This window comes from Salvia hispanica, chromosome 5, assembly GCF_029641045.1.
Source record: "Salvia hispanica isolate PSC_SH4W2 chromosome 5, Shi_PSC_v1, whole genome shotgun sequence".
Classification (NCBI taxonomy): domain Eukaryota; kingdom Viridiplantae; phylum Streptophyta; class Magnoliopsida; order Lamiales; family Lamiaceae; genus Salvia; species Salvia hispanica.
Window position 1 is genome coordinate 41,544,433 of NC_142696.1, and position 18,865 is coordinate 41,563,297.

General features: G+C 37.5%; 2 protein-coding genes across 3 annotated transcripts; one reads left to right on the forward strand and one right to left on the reverse strand.

Moving 5' to 3' along the window:
• Nucleotides 1-2,872: 2,872 nt before the first annotated feature.
• LOC125188342 (putative inactive receptor kinase At1g48480) lies at nucleotides 2,873-5,775 on the forward strand. Its single transcript, XM_048085127.2, has 2 exons — nucleotides 2,873-4,297; nucleotides 4,766-5,775. The coding sequence occupies exons 1-2, from the start codon at nucleotides 3,025-3,027 to the stop codon at nucleotides 5,374-5,376; spliced, it is 1,884 nt and encodes a 627-aa protein (XP_047941084.1). The 5' UTR covers nucleotides 2,873-3,024; the 3' UTR covers nucleotides 5,377-5,775.
• A 1,035-nt stretch (nucleotides 5,776-6,810) lies between these two features.
• On the reverse strand, nucleotides 6,811-17,872 carry LOC125188341 (putative serine/threonine protein kinase IREH1). Of its 2 annotated transcripts, none has more exons than XM_048085124.2 (17): nucleotides 16,931-17,872; nucleotides 14,856-14,926; nucleotides 14,563-14,742; nucleotides 13,117-14,481; nucleotides 12,238-12,410; nucleotides 11,912-12,158; nucleotides 11,731-11,823; nucleotides 11,502-11,642; nucleotides 11,322-11,414; nucleotides 10,416-10,620; nucleotides 9,761-9,846; nucleotides 8,341-8,429; nucleotides 7,939-7,990; nucleotides 7,799-7,855; nucleotides 7,540-7,713; nucleotides 7,381-7,458; nucleotides 6,811-7,092 (listed from the first exon to the last, which is right to left on the reverse strand). In XM_048085124.2, exons 1-17 carry the CDS (start codon nucleotides 17,574-17,576, stop codon nucleotides 7,009-7,011), a joined length of 3,834 nt encoding a protein of 1,277 aa, XP_047941081.1. In that variant the 5' UTR covers nucleotides 17,577-17,872; the 3' UTR covers nucleotides 6,811-7,008. The 2 variants fall into 2 exon arrangements, with proteins under 2 accessions (XP_047941081.1, XP_088914564.1); XM_089058438.1 differs by having other exon boundaries at nucleotides 7,381-7,461; nucleotides 16,931-17,868.
• Nucleotides 17,873-18,865: the final 993 nt, after the last annotated feature.

The following is an 18,865-nucleotide window of genomic DNA, read 5'->3' on the forward strand; positions in this document are numbered from 1 at the left end:
GTCAATAAAATAGTGTATTATCTGTAATTCTGTTGTGAAGATAAAATAAAATAATAAGAGCGTTTTGGACATCTTTTATACTCTTCCACAGTGTGAAGGCAATAAAATATGTGGTGTTTCCAATAAAATAAGCTGACAAATTCCACATTTTTCAATATTATTATCCGGATTCTATTTTATAAATATACTAATTCAGTTTAGTAGTATAACAAACACTATTTACATTACTATGTCATTGTGAATTCTTTTTTATAAATATACTAATCAGTTTAGTAGTATAACAAACACTATTTACATTACTATGTCATAGTGAATTCATTTACTACTTGTTTCTCTCCTATATAGTATATTATTATTAATTTCCTATCTTACTTTTCGAGCAAATACACTTTAATGAAGGTTATACTAATCTCTTTTACCATTATAATGTGTTCAAACCTTGAAATCATTCTATTCAAATAGTAGCATTAATTTTATTGGCTACTTTTTACATGTAAGTTAAAGTGACCATATCTCCTCCACCGCCCACATATGAGTATATTTCTTATACTATCAATTCAGTTTCAATCTTATGTTAATATTTATATAATATATGCAATTTCAGAAGCTTCTTTATCAATTTTCAAAGGTTTGTAGTTTGACAAGGCACCAATTATCTGTTCATATATTCTCTTCTCTCCAAATCATATTCTGCTTTTATACTGCATACTTAAAATGGAACCAAATGAGTGATTTTAAAAACTAAGATACTTAAAATTCACGTATAAAAAATTACCATCAAATACACTATTCTATCGGTGCATGAGCCCAATTCCAAATATTGGTCATTGTGATTTTTTAGCATTTAAAAAAAATATTTTTTATAGAATATTAAATTTTTATACTAAAAATTGATTTAATAAAATGAAATTTCTGTTAAAAGCATTGCGCAATAGGGTCGCAAAATGGTCTATCGATGGAACCAAGATTTTTTTTTAATATTAAAATTTACAATTTTTCAAATTCAAATTTGTAAATAAAAATAAATTACCCTAATTCTAATAGTATAATTATAATTTTATAAACTTTCCAAATATCTCTCCCCTAAATATTTAACATTTACTCCTACCGGGGAATGTTATATTGCTAACTCAATGCTTAATTGCTAACTACAACTCAATAATAGCCATTAGATATTCAAATTAAAGGCCTAGATCATTAACCATAAAATATCAATACGATCAACAAAAAACGTCAATAAGGCTATATGATTAATTCCAATAAAAATCAATAGGGGTATTAATGTCAAGTTAGTTATAACTAACTTTTAAAAGAAATCCCAAAACTTTAAATTCATATAACATATACTATCAAATTAAAGATAATTTTATAAGGATTCCAACGATATACTACATGCACATGTTCCGACGTCAAAATTTTAAAAAAAAATCTAGAATTTTCGTATTTTTCGTACACAGGCTAATGTCAATATAGCTAAGATAATATGTCAATGTAAAGCATATATAATGTCAATCTTAAATATGTGTTGACATTCTCAAAGCATTGTGTTGATATTTTCGAAACACTATATTGACATTTTCATCCAAAACCCTAATTTGGTGTTTTTTTTTTTAATTTTTTTCGATTTAATTAATGAAAACGAAAATTACACGTGGCAAATTGTAGACCATACGTTTTTTAAAGTCATGTGACCTTAAATTAGTTGTAGTTAGCAATTAAATGATGAGTTAGCAATTGATTACTTCCCTATTTCTATGACATTTCACAACAATTAAATGCGGTATAGTGATTAGTGAATAGTATTTCACACCGTCAATCTTTAATCAAGATTAGGAAATCCACGAAGCATTTGTTAATACCAATATATTTTGGATAAATTGTCGTAAAAACCAGGAATTTTGATTACATAATAATCTGTCTTATAGCTTTAAAATCAGTTGTAAAAAACACAAATGTTAATATTTTTTTAAAATTTCCACAAAAGAATAGTATATTGAACCACCACATGTAAATATTGTAGATGTGTCATACATGCATTACAAATTTATGATGTAGTTAAATATGTCAAAATTAGCGTAATTTTGGTAGAAAAACTTTGACTACCATATCAAATACTACAATTTCGCCTCTTGTGAAAAAGTAATATACTACTACTAAAATTTATGGATCAATTTTTAAAGTTATTGAATTTAATCAAGTTCAATATTTTATACGATATGCCATTTATGTAATTTAATTGGATCGCGGTTTGACTTATTATATAAGTAGCCGTAGCATGAAATGCACCTTTATTCATACTCCCTCCGTCCCTGATTAACAGTCACATTTTTCCATTTCAGTCCGTCCCCAATTAAGAGTCACACTTCATTTTTACCATAAATGATAGTAGGTCCCACATTCCACTAACTCACTACACTCACATTTTATTATAAAACCAATATAAAAAGGTGGGTCTCACATTCCATTAACTTTTTCAACTAACTTTTCTTTACATTTCTTAAAACTCGTGTCCGGTCAAACTGTGACTGGTGCTGATAGGGGAACGGAGGGAGTATCATACAAATATTACCTATTTAGGCGTGAGCTAGTAGGAGTACTATTGTTTAAGAAACAATAGTGTTGAAATAGTAAAGCTAGTTTAGTAGTTGACGCTTTATATGCTAATTCGTTTGTGGGTATGTATTCCCACAAACAATGAATTTAGGATTTAGCCCTTCTATCCAAAAGAATAACTATTAATTAAAATTGGTTATAATCTGGGATTAGAATTCATAAAACACAATTATCCCCATTAAACCTGAATTTGATAGCAGATTAATTGCAGGATGGATTAATCAACAAAATATTTTATTCTATTTCCCCCTCTTTCCAGCCTGTCTCTCTCTCTCTCTCTCTACAGAAACACACACACAGTCAGTGGCGATTACACACAACAGCACAACTCCCCAACTAATTCCCAACCTCTCCAGTGAATTTCTTCTTCACACCTTTTAATTAGCTCTCTCTCTCTCTTCACACGCGACAATGGCGATTACTACACTAGCAATGCTGCTGCTTCTCCTCTCCGCCGCCGCCGTCTCAGATCTCAATTCCGACCGCGCCGCCCTATTGGCCCTCCGCTCCGCCGTGGGGGGCCGCACCCTCTTCTGGAACACCACCCTCACTACCCCATGCAACTGGGCCGGCGTCCTCTGCGAAGACAACCGCGTCACCGTCCTCCGCCTCCCCGCCGCCTCCCTCTCCGGCAGCCTCCCCGGCGCCGCCCTCTCCAACCTCACCGCGCTCCACACCCTCAGCCTCCGCCTCAACCACCTCTCCGGCCCCCTCCCCTCCGACCTCTCCTCCCTCACCCAGCTCCGCAACCTCTACCTCCAGGGCAACCGCTTCTCCGCCACCCCGCCTGATTCAATTTTCTCCCTCCACGCCCTCGTCAGGCTCAATCTCGCCTCCAACAACTTCTCCGGCCCAATTGCGCCCGACTTCAACAAATTGGCGCGTCTCCGCACCCTTTTCTTGGAGAATAATCACTTCACTGGCAATCTCCCGGAGATAAACCTCCCAAATCTCGACCAATTCAACGTATCTTTCAACGATTTAAACGGCTCCGTTCCGGAAGGCCTTGTGAAGAAATCCAAGGATTCATTTCTAGGCACTTCTCTCTGCGGGAAGCCTCTTGACACTGTGTGCGCCGAAACTCCGGCAATCGCCGCCGGAGGAGGAGGAGGAGTCGCGAGTAAGAAGAAGCTCTCCGGCGGCGCCATTGCGGGGATTGCAATTGGATCTGTTCTAGGGCTGCTTCTCTTGCTGTTGCTGCTGTTTATCCTGTGTAGGAAGCGGAGCGGGAAGAAGTCGCGGGCAGTCGACGTGGCTGCGTTCAAGAATCAGGAAAGCGACTCCTCCGCCGCGCATAAGCCTGCCGAGGTTGAGAGCGGCGAGGTGGCGAACGGGAATGCGAAGAGCAACGACAGCAATGCGAATGCGAAGAAGCTGGTGTTCTTCGGGAGCGGGGCGAGGGTGTTTGATTTGGAGGAGCTGCTGAGGGCGTCGGCGGAGGTGCTGGGGAAGGGGACGTTCGGGACTGCGTACAAGGCGGTGCTGGAGGTGGGGACGGTGGTGGCCGTCAAGAGGCTCAAGGATGTCACTCTTTCGGAGAAGGAGTTTAAAGACAAGATTGAGAGTGTTGGAGCTATGGATCATCAGAATTTGGTGCCTCTTAGGGCTTACTACTATAGCAGGGAGGAGAAGCTTCTTGTCTATGACTACATGTCTATGGGAAGCCTCTCTGCTCTCTTACATGGTCACTCCTCTCCTCTGCAATTATTCTTCTACTATTTGTTAATTTTGCCATATTGTCTTGTGTTTATCTATATTGTTGATGCATTGTTATTGTTGGCTCATCTGCACTGTGGGATTCAAGAAAATGTGGATGCTTGATTGTTTGAATTTCACTGCTGTCAAAGTTTGGGAAAATACTAAATGCTGGGGTTTATTTGATTGAGATGGTAATGTTTGTTTTAGTGTAGCTTTATTGTGGAATGCTGATTGCTTTAGGTGGAGTTGGTGAGATGATTACCTATTGCTGCTGCTGTCTTGCAATTAATTACCCTTTAATCACTGCTGTTTAATGACAAACTGTTTTGAGTGGTGATTATTTGATTACTTCAACAATGCTTGTAGCATGTGCGAGCCAAATTGGTATACTAGTTTTGTTTAAAGACTAAATTTTTGTGATTGGTTATGAAAATCTGTGGTGGTTCTTGATCAGGAAACAAGGGAGCCGGGCGGACGCCGTTGAACTGGGAGATGAGGTCCGGCATTGCCCTCGGAGCTGCACGAGGTATCGAATACCTCCACCGGCAAGGCCCTGACGTCTCCCACGGCAACATAAAGTCCTCCAATATCCTGCTCACCAAGTCACATGACGCTCGCCTCTCGGACTTCGGCCTGAACCATCTAGTCGGGCCCCCATCCTCCCCCACGCGCGTGGCTGGCTACCGTGCCCCGGAGGTGACTGACCCCCGCAGAGTCTCCCAATGGGCCGATGTCTACAGCTTCGGTGTCCTTCTGCTGGAGCTGCTCACGGGGAAGGCCCCCACGCACGCTCTCCTGAATGAAGACGGGGTCGACCTGCCTCGGTGGGTGCAGTCCGTGGTCCGGGAGGAGTGGACCTCTGAGGTGTTCGACCTCGAGCTCCTCCAATACGACAACGTGGAGGAGGAGATGGTGCAACTCCTCCAGCTCGGGATCGATTGCACGGCCCAGTATCCCGACAGACGCCCATCGATCTCTCAGGTCGCCGCCCGCATCGAAGAGCTCCGATCCTCAGGCTTGAGGGGATTCAAGGAGCAGCAAGATCAAGTGAGCGAAACAGATTGATTGGTTGATTCTAGTTGAGATTTGAAGGGGAAGAAAAGGAGAAAAAAATAGCATCAACAATTTGAATGGATATTGATCTCTGCTTGAACTAGTTGTACTTCTTGTATGTTAAAGTTGAGCTCTCAATTCTTGTTTTGTCAGAATCCACAGCTCATATATTTTTTAGTACAATTATCTCTTTTTTGACTGTGGGGGGATGGAACATGGACATGGTTGTTCTGTAATTATTACTTAGCTTTAACTTTTTCTTTTTGAGTGAGCTTTTCTTTTTAATGTTGATTGAGAAGATATGGATTGTAATTGTACCCTAGTGTACAAGGGCCTGCTCTTGGTGAATTTTTATTTCTATATCCAAGGTTATGGTTGATTCAATTAATACATTTGATTGTAGTTTCTTTTTTTTTTTTTGTCTCAAGTATGGAGAAGATTGTTGGATTAAAAAGGATTAAACTACCAAAAAAATACCCTAACCTTCCTTCCAATTTTTTAATTAGGCTTTGACTCATTCTATTTAGAGTTTTGATATTTTCTTTGTTCTGGAGAATTATTCTCAAATCCCAACCTAATTAGGCTGCTAATTCCATAACTGAATATTGGTTTTGAATGAGAAAAATCCAATGTGATTGCCATGAATTGCCGGTCAAATTAGGTGTATGGATATGGGATATTGAAATTTTCTCCTTTAGAGTTATGAGCAACCAAAAACCACAATAAACCTAATCGTAATAATAAATGAAGCCAACTATATCAGTTGGAATGCAATGAATAAACTTTCAAATCGATGTTTAGAGAATGTGACAGGTATCTGCAACCTCACGCAGGAAATAAAAAAGAGTGACTTGTTGAGGATTCAAAATAAAGGGTTACATTATGTCATTAAAAAAAATTGTACTATATTTGTTGCGAGTAAATATAAAGGTGGTCCAAAAATTGCAAGCCAGCCAGCCAGCCAGACTGTTTGGCTTTGAGGCCACTTGGGTTTAAAATTTTCAATAAATTTGAGAGGATTTTTACTTGTTAGATCCTTTTAAGAGTTTAAAACTTTAAATAATATGAGGTGCATTTCCGTAAATATACTATAAAGAAAGGATAAATTGATGCAAATAGTATAATATTTGATAAAAAAAGTGAACCAACCCCTTCTTGTAAAGAATATTGTTCATGAAAACATGACGCTACATGAGTTGGTTATTACCCAGCCCAAAGATTATATAGTATTCTGGATTTTTGTTTTCAACAAATAATTTATGGTTTTGACAATAACTAGGAGTACGTATATCTTCATAGGAGAATTCATGCTCAAAACTTCTATAATCCTTGAATTTCATTTTATCCAATCCAATTCTGATTATCATATTTCTTGAGGAACCAAAAACTCTATTTCCATTTCAACAGCAAGGCTAAAAGATCAATTTTTTTGGTGCAAAATCCAAATACCATGCGCCAAAAATTATACTCCATTTCATCATTGGTACATATACATTGTACATACAATTTTGTCTGCATTTTATATCATAAACAAGATCAATTGGCCGATATAATCCAAAATATATTTACAAGGGAATCCACTATCCACCCCTCCCCCCCCTAATGAAATCATGGGGAGAGAGAGAGAGAGAGATGAGTTCATGGTTACGTACTGGAATTAGTAGGCGGATCATCTTTCCAACCTTTGGTGAGTAAGTCGTAGTTGATGGACGCCAGTTGCGAAAGATTCTGCAGTCACCAAAAAAATGAAACCAAATGAGAAGCACATATAGAGGAAGCTGGCATTTGAGCATGAATAAGGAACTAGCTCTTTGCATTGCAGCAAGGACGAGATCTTGAAGCGGGGATCCACATAAACCTTGCGGGAGCTGTTTGAATGAATTTCTTGACGATGAAAGAAAGGGGGAAATAGGGTTTTGACTTATAAACTGATTGATAATTTGATAATAGGGAATGCTTTATGGTACCAAATGCAATCTTAATATAACTGGAGAAGAAACATATTTGTTGGACTACCTTAAATGAGAAATTGCTGAAGGAGTAATTGATATCATTGCTCGAGTCAATTTCAGCGAGTCCCTCGCATTCATCCCCCTGCTGTTGCCACCAAGTTGAGTAAGATGATAGAAACATTGTATAAAAGAACTGTTCAAATTATTTAAACAATGTACACACCACTTCTTCGTGCCTATTGCTTAGGCAACTGCTGCCACCACTTAAGCTGCCATTATCACTGGAATCCTCAAAATCACTACCAGCATAAACATGCTCATCTGTAGTATTCCAGGAGTAGCGGCTAGTAAAATAACTAGTATCCGTTGCACCCTCTGATGCAGGAACAAAAGCAGCCTGGGAGAGAGCACAAGAAGTTTAGTCATCACTGCTTTTGGCAGAATGGACCAATACAGTGGTCATTTACATATAAAATCAATACCTTTTGCCTAGCAAGCGTATCCCAGTTAATATCTCTGAAAAATGGATGCTCCTTGACCTGTGCAATGCAATTTTTTTTTATCAGATGGATGGTAGAGAATGGAAGAAATTGAAAGCGGCCATTTCATGAAATGTTACTACCTCTGAAGCTCCTACAGCGCCAAGTCTTTGATTAGGATCTTCAGTTAATAACCTGCCAGTGGATGCCAAAAATGAATAAAATAAACAGCTAAAAGAATTTGTAGACGTAACCTACACATACATTAATCTGATGGGGCATGTGGTCATACTGAGATTTGAATTGACAAAAAACAGCGAGTATGCAGTAACTAGACCATGCAGAAGATTTTATGAATAAAAACCAAACATACAGACTAAGTAAGCATTGTTTGAAAAACTGTGATACTAGAATGATGTAGAGTCATTACAATAAGAAATACTAACAAAGAAGAGCAACTTAATAGGAAGAAACTACAAGAGCACAACTGCTCTGGGAGGTATAGATACTTTCCTTGCATCAGAAATAGATAATAATTTTCTTACCGATCAATCAAATCAAATGCCTCATAGCTCAATTCATCAGGACCCACAGGCCAAGGGATATTCCGATTCAGAATGTTGTCGAATATTTTCTACAAGGAAAGTTGAAAAAATAAAGAAACATAATTTGAGGACCATATATGAGAATGAGTAATAAAGAAAAAATAAATAGATGCTATTCTAATTGAAATGATAATCAGGGCAGTCGAATTGGCTTTTTGTGTCAGGAGGAGGGGGGGTCTTCATGCGTGGATGTTATTGGACTTGAATCATGGGATCCTTGCTCGAGCATTCTTACAACCTTACCCAGTTATAAAATACTACTCCCTCCGTCCCACAATAAGAGTCACATTTTGCTATTTCAGTCCGTCCCACATTAAGAGTCACATTTCACTTTTACCATAAATGGTAAGTAGGTCCCACATTCCACTAACTCACTTCACTCACATTCTATTATAAAACCAATATAAAAAAGTGGACCTCATGATCCACTAACTTTTCCAACCCACTATTCTTTACATTTCTTACAACTCGTGCCCACACCAAATGAGACTCCTATTGTGGACGGAGGGAGTATGACTTTTCTTGTAAAGGGAATGCAGGGGATGATTTCTATATTATCAGGAGTTAACTGAGGGCATCAGTTATCTTGTTGAGATATTACAGTCCTGTTTACATGTTTTTATAATTTGAACAACTAAAAAATACAGCCATTTTTGCTCCATCAAGATTTAAGTATTACGAGAATTGGCATTGGTTGATCAAAGGCGCTAAAAGCTCATACTTCTAAAGGTGAACATGTATAATAACCACAAACTTGACACCATTTGAGTTTTTTTGTGATCATTGTATTAGATATATAGAGCATGGAACCCCAATATAATATCACAACACAAGCACAAACAGAATATCTTCAGAGGTAATCTAATTACACATAAATAAAAAGAATATGAATTTATGTAAATCCTAGATTCCAAAGAATGTATTCTGTTGATTATGCCAGAAGTTGAGAGTCAAAAGTGCACAAATGTATCTCTAACAAACAAATAAAAGAGGAACTCCAAGTGACATCCCTAAATTTCATGCAGAAGCATCTAATTCATTTTTTTGTTCTAGATTTCCAGTCTACATACACGAAGCCAAACTCACATATGCACACTCTACCCAAGTCTAGCTAAACTCCCAAAATATAAAAAGCTTTACCATTCTGCATAAGTGGAAAATTATCCACATCAATGGCAACAACAAAAATAAGATATACGAGCTTAAGGTGGTCTACAATATCCTCAGATAGTCAGATGTATAATACATTCCTATTCTCTACATATATATCTCAGCCATACACCAAAACAGAAGAATATCTATGAGTGGAGATAAAGCTATAATGGAAACGATAGGATAAAGTTTCGAACAGTATAATAACCTGAGGATGCTCCGCATTGAAAGGAGGGATGCCAACAATCAACTCAAATAAGATAACACCCACAGACCACCAATCAGCAGTAAATCCTGAGGAAAGGTGCACATAAACAATATAGTTATGCATTTTAGATCAAAAAGAACATTATAGACCAAATATACATGAGTATATTTCACTTAGAAAAACAAAATCTTAAATAGCAAATGGAAAAAAGATGCTAGAACTCATTGGTCCACAATGTATATAATCTCAAACAAGTAGAGTAATGATGACCAGACTGCAGAATCATGCACTTCAACTCCTGGTCCCTAGTGGAAAAGTCTTACTTCGCAGATAAACAACTGAAATAAATTAAAATTCAAAGTACAACACATTGGCAAGCTTGGTTCCTACAGAAAGCAAGCAATGCCGAACTCTCACTATTTTTTTTCTATCTCCAAATTTTTAACCAGAAGCAGCGGTAAAAGGCAATGAGCAAGAACTATAATGGCGAAGGTTTTCTCGTTCACTTTTGATGGTGCTCAGCTTATCCTGCTTAATTTTGGGAGATTGATAAAATTATGGCATCTTTTAACAAATGATATTACCATTATAATCGCTGTGGCAATTCTACGTAACTTAAATTAAACCAAAAAGAATTGGAAGAAGCTGCACCAACCATGCCCAGTTCCAAGAAGGATCTCAGGTGCTAAGTAATCAGGAGTACCCACTGCAGAACGTTTTTTACGCCTTTCTTGCTGATGTTCTGAGGCAGAAAACGGTTGCTCGTCTTCTTCCATTAAAGATGTTCCACTGACGGCAGGACCCGACAAATCATCAGTGCTGTTGATAAGACCCACTTTCGACAGCCCAAAGTCTGTTAACTGTTCAAATTTACAGCAAGAATTTTTACACCTCAGAATGTAAGAATCATGAAGGTCCTTCACATATAAAGACATGATACAAGTTTTGTGTGCTCAGTTGTCAGTTGTCACACAAAAATATCCTGTGAGAACTTCTATGTTCAGTGTTTTTTAAAAGCATAAATGATACTCCCTCCGTCCCATAAAAGTTGAGTCGTATTCCTTTTTAGTCCGTCCCAATAAAGTTGAGTCATTTCCTTTTTTAACTAACGACAAAACATCTAATCACTCTTACTGTATTCCATCATTTACTTTACTCTCTCTTCTCTTTCCTACTTTTTTCATCTCTCCTATTAAGTTAATATAAATTCTTAATCTCCGTGCCCAAAAGTTTTGTCTCAACTTTTATGGGATGGAGGGAGTATTTGCTCATGAGCTATTAGCAATTACAGCTTGTTTTCTAACAAACAACAACACAAGCAACCTACATATAAAATTTGAAACTCTGTTCACCAATAATGCTCAAATAGAGTATCTTTGTGTCCATGCAACAGGGGTGAAATACTAGTTGCACAATCGAATAAAAGGCCACTAATGGAATCATAAATCGACAGGCAAACCAATAAAAGCAATATCTAGAGTGGCAAATAAACAAGTAAATTTACGAGGATTTAAGATAAAAGGAACAAAAATAACTATGCAGAGAAACCAAGAGAAAGAACCTTTATATGGCCATCATGTGCAATTAACAAATTATCTGGCTTCAGATCACGGTGAACCACACGTAGAGAATGCAGATACTCCAAAGCAAGCACCTATTCATTATTACAGGGGATGCAGATTTTTAGTTACCAAAGTAAAAGGAGACAGATAAGTTGAAGAGCCCACAAAACAAAACTTACAACTTCGGCAATATATATGCGAGCAACATCTTCATCTAAGCAGCCTAGATTTCTCAACATGGAATAAAGATCTCCGCCATTCAAGTACTCCATTACAAGATACAAATTATCACGACAAGTGAATGAATAGAAGAAGCGGACCTAGGTTATCAGATAATAATAATAAAATGAGATAGATGATTTTAACACATAACTAGAGCCAAAGCATGATAATACATAAAAGGCTCACCACAAAAGGATTGCGCACAGATATTAATATATCACGTTCTGCTAAAATACTCTCTACTGCATTCTTGCGAATCATATCTGCTTTCTTGAGAACCTGAGGATAGATGAATTAGGAAAAGCTATTATCAAAAGACCAGAGATGCTCTTGTATTATACCCTATGTTTAGAAGTTCACCACATACCTTTATTGCAAACAGATCTCCCGTTGTTCTCTTTTTTGCCAAGAACACCCGACCAAATGCACCACGGCTGATTGGTTTAATGATCTCAAAGTCATCAATCGAGGTACGGTCTTTGGAAGAATGTACAGGGCTACTTCGTAGACTACGTAAAACATCATCTTCCAAAGGAGCATCTTCATCAATCACAGTGCTTGTTATATCAACTTTGTCATCATCAACTAGTTCACATAGCTGTAGATACTTCTCCCTGGGTGATTTAACAAATTATCAGCATGATTACTCCATAACTAATCTACAACAATGTTCAAGCAAGATCTTTAACTCACCTGATTAATTTCTCAATACGAGCTCCAAAGGTCTCTACAGTTAGGGAGTCAAATTTCCTACGTTCTGTGACAACTTTCAAGTCTTCAAGACAAGAAAGAAGGTACTGCAAAGAGCGATCATCATCCAGAGGGGTATTCGCTACACATTTAGCAATATCAGCAAGTTCATTCATCTGCATTGACCAAAAGTCGATATTATTGTTGATAGATATAATTGGAAAAAGGATCAACAATCATTTAAAAAAGAATTGAAAACTAAATTTACAATTATGTTACAAAATCATAGTGAATAGGACCTGTATACTATAGTACTTATTGCATTAAAGCTGATTTCTGTTACAGCATATTTTATTAGACGGCCAAGGTTTATACTACTTAAAGATTGCTTACATAAAACTGAAGGATCACAGTCAAAACCTTGCCCAAAATTTAAGTGGAAGAGAGAGCGAGAGAGAAGGAATACAAAAGGAATAATCTACTCATTGGCATGCCTAAGGCATGAAGTCCATTTGAATGGAAAAGCATGCCCGATCCCTATACAATGCGTACCATGATGCATTCTCCAATGACATGCAATACATAAATTGGATGCAGTGGACTGTCATATATATACCAGAATAACAAGAAATCTACAGGATACAGAATTTAAAATTGGATTTTAATGGGTAACTTCCCATTTGAAAGTAGATGTAAAGATCATTAAAAAAATGAAACACAAAATGAAGAATGTAGAAGAAGAATGATTGACATGGTAAGATCAATAAGAAATTAAGATGCATCAGTTTCATATGAATCTAAGAGGTAAACTAATTGTTCATGCTAAAAGGACATCTTAGAAAGAAGATGACAACAATAAACTATTGCAATCCAGCAATATACCTGAGGAAGATCACCATGTTCGGAAAAAGCACCTTTTCCTGACAATAGCAAGTCAATTGGGCTCATACGCGGTGTCATTAGTGGTGACCTAGGAGTCATGCTGCCTGCTGATGATGTTGTCATTCCTTGATCGGACTTTGGACCAAATCGGGTTTTACATGACATGGAAGCCTTCATATCATCCGTTGTACTATTATCTGGTTCAGCAAAACAGTCTAGCATATCTTCAGAGCCCCTGCGGGACCAGTCACTATACTTAGGAGAAAGAAGCTCCAAATCTTCAGTCACACTAGAATTAGACACTTTAGCACCATCAGGGCTTCCAACACCATGTTGCACGTCCTTCGCAGAAAAAGATTCCATCAGTTTCTCAAGAGTTTCAGCAATTCTAGTGAGGCGCTCATTGACTCTTAGACCCTTTTGATCACATCGGTCGGCAATGGCACATATTCTAGAGTGGTCTTCAACATGCAAAGTGGGAACCTCCTCCTCACAAATACGACAAATAATTGAACTCTCATCAGATACACTTGGCTGATCTCCCCAATACCCCCAGGAAGGTTTATGTTGGTGCTTAGGCATTGAGGATGAGGGATGTGCTTCTTTAGAAGAGGGAAGCTCAGGCACCTTGTCAGTAGCTAGCTCAGCATTATTGATTCCTCTACTGTTATTTAATGATTTTGAAGCCTGCATGATACTGTCACTACTCTCCTCCTTTACAGAAGCAGCTTCTTTTGGGCTTTTTCCAGAAGGAGAAGGAAATTTCTTCCAAGATGCCATCCTGTTTCTACTAGCAGCAGAATCCACATTCTTTGTGGATTCAGCAAGTGAAGGTTGTAAATTCCCTCGTACAGCATGGTCTTTCTTCCACTCTGATTGCTCTTGACTGTAAAACTTCCTTGTGGACGGAGTCTTCACAGCTTTTATATCTAACGGAAACTTTCCATCTTTCCCTGGACCTGGAGGAATATGTTTATCTGCCGGCTGAAGCGATTGACGAAGAGGGAATACATGATCATCCTCAGCCAACCCACTTTCTTTGTGAAATTGCAACAATCTAGTGCATCTAGTGAGAATAAAAAGCATTCGAGTATGAAGCTGCTTTAGCGTGCCCATGGGAAGTTCCTGACGCCTGTCATCCAATTCTTGCACTATGCCTTCACATTGTAACCAAAATTCACCAGAAGAACTCATAGCACAAGTCCGAGCCAGAACCAGCAAGTCCTCTATGGTCTCCTGCCAATCGGGATGTGTTTCGGAATTCTTTTCTAGAATTCCTACCAGATCTGCTGCAAAAATATGCAGATCGGCATCCACTTCTTCCTTTGCTTTGTCAAACTTAGTTCTAATCATAGCCAAAACTTCCTGTTTTTTTGAAAAGTATCCAGAAGTAAAATGATCAAGATGTTTTTTCTAGAGTAATTATTGCTCGTAAAGTATACTTACCTCCAAGTTATTTAGCCTTCGAGGCTTCCAAAATGGGTAAGGACGTACACCTTTAGAATTCAACTCATGAGAAAAACTCTTGATGTCGCCAGGAAACCTCTTCCTAGGAGCACTAGTAACACGAAGTATGGCTTGGAAACGTGGAGATTCGGACTCTTTTGGATTATCACAATCATATGTCTACATAAGGATTTAAAATTCAGCTCGTTTGCCAGTGCAGATGCAAATCCAAATTCAACTGGAAAATGTATAATTGGATGCTTTGTAACATCAAAGAGAATACCCCTTTTTACCTTCGTCTCAGGAGTACACGCATCTGAATTCCTGAGAGCTCCAGAATCATCCCACGATGAGCCAAATTGGCCTAAAATGAATAAGCCCAAGTGAAAAATGATGAAAGCAGACTTACAACATAAAGTAACATCTATGAATACCATAGATTCCCAACTTTTTTATAAGAATCATTATTAATACTATACATGCAAAACGCATGAGTGCATACAGATGAGCATGAAAAATTGAAAAGGAAATTACTTGATGACAAAAGGTAGTAATCTTTATAGAGTGCCTAGTAAGGTGCCAAGTAATTTTCATAATAATAGTTGGATCTCCAGCCATTGCATATTTATAGCCAAGGTTACTAGGCTGTAGTGTGAAAAACTGAGCAACTACCGCAAATCATTTAGATATATCCACTTTGAGACATATTAAGTCATGGATAAAGCATTAATTAGGAATAGACATAATTACCTTCTTCATAGTACTATTTTGAATTTTTTTCAACAATTCTCCCTACATGTACCTTGAATTCAGGCAGTTATAATATGCCAATCATGTAAAGGTGTTTCTTAACTGATACTCTGATAGGAAGGGAAGGTTTCTGCTACATTCATTGTTAAAAAGACCCCCTCCTAGAAAAAACTTCTACAAACAATTTATTTTATTCTACACTCCTTGGTATGACTTGCCATGTTGCTTAAAGCTTACTTTCTAAAATCATGATGCGATATTTTCCTTATAGATTCATTCTACTATGTCCTCAAGATCTTACAAATTACAGATTATTTAGCTCATGAGAGTTGGTGACCTCTTAAGCATCCTCTCATTTTTTATATACAATTATACCCTGATTGAGGGAGTGATTTGATCAGCTATGGTATTTAACAAACTAGGAGAGAACTATGCCTGTTAAATTTCGTTAAAGTAAGGATATAGTTTTCAAATATTAGTGTCTAAGTTTGTCTTAACTGACATGAAATTTGCTTTTATGAAAGCAATGGTCAATCTTGAGATTTAGAAAAACTGAATGGCTGAGATACTTTTGACACCCAACCGGACATTCAAACAAATCAAACCAAAAGCCAATCTGAGTTCCTGCTCATTTATGTTTCAAGAAGAAATAGGGCAAAGTCCAGATATTCAATCAAAACCAGTCAAGTAGTCAATAATTTTGAGTTAGTCCACTTTTTTCCAATATAGAATTTTAAAGGGAATGATAAAATGATTCGTTGTTTTTCATGATTGAACTAAGTTCCAAATAGTGGATATCCACTCGAAACTAATTATCGACAATGTGCAGAACAAATTTAAAGTAAGAATTCTTGTTTATTTTAGATTATATATTAAGATATGATTTACTTAAATTAGCTCTTCTTTCTTTATATATTGTAAAGGTAGCCACATTTGATTCTAGATATGAATGCAAAGGGCCAGATAGACCTGGGGACCCAATAAATCTTTATCTTCAACATATAATGCAGGGAAATAGACATATTGGTAGTTAACCCCCACCAAGCTTAGATGTCAATGTAGTGTTGTCTGATTTCTTTTATTTTCAGTGTGATATAACATGTCTTCTAAAGTTGCTGGAGATACAATGCCAGTGACAGAATAGTGATCAATTTTGGCTCATACAGGAGAATAGATCTACACTATTTCCTCTGTACATTTCCTAGTATGTTAACTACAAAGTAGCCAGATCAATAATTGTTCCATACCAAAGTTATGACATGCATACACTTGTGTGTGTAGCATCATATTATTGGCCAAAAAGTACTTTCATTTAGCAAGCATATTATGCAAGGTTTCTAGAACCCAGTGCTATTTCCAATAGGTGCTAAATAAGGAATGAAGACGGTTGAATCGTAGTACAAAATATCAATTCCAATTCAGCCTCTGAAGCACTTTTTAAAACCAATTTTACCACATGTGACTTAGATCAAATCATGCTTCTTTTTTTTTCTAATGGTAACAAAGAAGCAAGTGAATCACAAGGAAACCATCTTCCATGATTCTATGTTCAACTAAGCAATTCTAAACCTCAAACTCAACATAGCTACACCTATACGACCAATGGAACTCAGCATACCAGTAGCTCCAGATGAAGATTCTGCATTTTGGAGGCGCGATCGCTCCTGCACCTGGAGCACATGGGGGCTCTGGTCCCTCGACGCCCCACTCTCCGTCGACATGGTGTCCGAATTACTCCCATTATCTGCATTTTCAAGAAACGATTTCTCCTTCTTTTTCCTTCCATCACTGCCACCAATGCCGCCGCCCACCAACGGCCGCGATAAGTTACTGGCGCCCAAAGAGACGCCCTTCTCCCTAGTCCCGAAGTTGAAGAAACTCTCCTGCGGCAGCGGGCCTGATCGCGTCTTGATCTTGTTCAGCCCCAGCGACGAAGCCACAAGCGGCGACACCGACAGCGAGCTCGGCCCGGAGGAGGGCGGCGGCGGCTCCGATTTCTTTAACTGCGAGGGAGACGTTGTGGCCTTGCTCGAATTGGGCGACTCTTTGCCCTTCAACGAGTCCTTCTTCTTCAGAAGGCTTTTAGCTGCGCTTTTAGGCGTGGTGGCGGCGGAGGGGGAAGGGGATGGAGATTTGGTCTTCTTCTTATCGGATCGGATCGGGGAATTGGAGTTGGAGCCGAAAGATCGGGGGCTGTTGGATGATCCATCAGGGCTGGAAGTGTCGGATTTTTTGGAAGAGAAAAATCTGCCCTTGAACACCATTCTAGCAAATTAGCGTGATTTCCGGTGAGAGATGAGTTTTAGGGGCGTTGTATTGGAGAATAGGGCGGGGAAGAGAGAGAAAGAAAGCATGGAGGCTGGATATGGAGTGAGGAATCCCCCTTTTGTAGTGAGAGAGTGTGGGTTTTGAAGGGTTAGAGAGAGACAGGGATAGATTTGATTTGAGGTGACGAAATCACTCTATTCAATTCCAATTTCCAATTCATGAATTCATGGTGACTGGATTTCAGATTTCAATTCAATTCAATGTATGCATCTCAGATCAATAGCAACAGCGCCTCTATATGACACAGCTGATCCCACTGGCGTAGCCTAGGCAGATGAACTTCAGGCGCGGCTCACGAGCCGTGTGTGGCAGCCACAGCATTCGCAGGCATCACGGTCAATCGCGTGCGACCGAGCTGCCCTATGCGCGGTTTTTGCTTTCACATTCCTCATTTTCATTATAGTTTAGTCACTTCTTATCTATACATTTATCTATCTATCTATACATATATAAAGGGGGAGTTTTAGGGATGTTTATAGAATTACTAAGGGGAGTTTAAGGGTATTTATGTAATCACAATTCTTGACACTGGAATTAAATTCTCACGAAAATTAATTAGCTTCTGCCACATGAAAAGGTGCTATAATTTCTTATATTATTTGACATAAATGACATTTTTTAATTCTTAATTTGCTTAGTTTCGTTCAGAATGTGTAGTAATAATAGTTCACTCTTTTTAATTATTATTTCATTTTTTATTTGTGGTCATTATTAATTTTAATGGTTAATTTTGATTTATTGTAATAAGCAACGCATTTTTATTAAATTTGTGGTAATTCATGTATTTTGTTTAAATAATACACTTCTATCTATCTACATACATATAAAGGGAAATTTTGAAAATATTTATAAAAAACTGCCTAACTAATTTTAAAAGATTTACATAACAAAGTTGTTTAAATCCGAAAAATATCCATGCCCTTGAATTTATCATGTCACACTAATAATATTGTCATTTTATAATTTATTCTTAAAACATATTATTATATACCCAAACTTTGGATGAATCAATCTCAATAATTAATAACTAATCCGAATTTAAAATTTTTAAAACAATGGTTTATAATAAAAAAAAATGCAAATGAGACACCAAATTAAATGACATTAAATACTAATTAAAATTATACAAAATAAATAACAGAAATAGTTTTTTAAAAAAAATGAGACAACAAAATATATGTGCATGTAGTTTGAACCTAGCCAAAGAATCCCACTTTGGAATTTT

Excerpts from the sequence above, each read along its gene's own strand:
- LOC125188342 (XM_048085127.2), top strand. The coding sequence starts at position 3,025 with ATGGCGATTACTACACTAGCAATGCTGCTGCTTCTCCTCTCCGCCGCC. Across the intron at positions 4,298-4,765 it reads CCTCTCTGCTCTCTTACATG|GAAACAAGGGAGCCGGGCGG; the intron begins GTCACTCCTCTC and ends GTTCTTGATCAG.
- LOC125188341 (XM_089058438.1), bottom strand. The coding sequence starts at position 17,576 with ATGGTGTTCAAGGGCAGATTTTTCTCTTCCAAAAAATCCGACACTTCC. Across the intron at positions 8,430-9,760 it reads TCAATGCGGAGCATCCTCAG|AAAATATTCGACAACATTCT; the intron begins GTTATTATACTG and ends CTTTCCTTGTAG. Across the intron at positions 7,462-7,539 it reads GCAATAGGCACGAAGAAGTG|CAGGGGGATGAATGCGAGGG; the intron begins GTGTGTACATTG and ends TGGTGGCAACAG.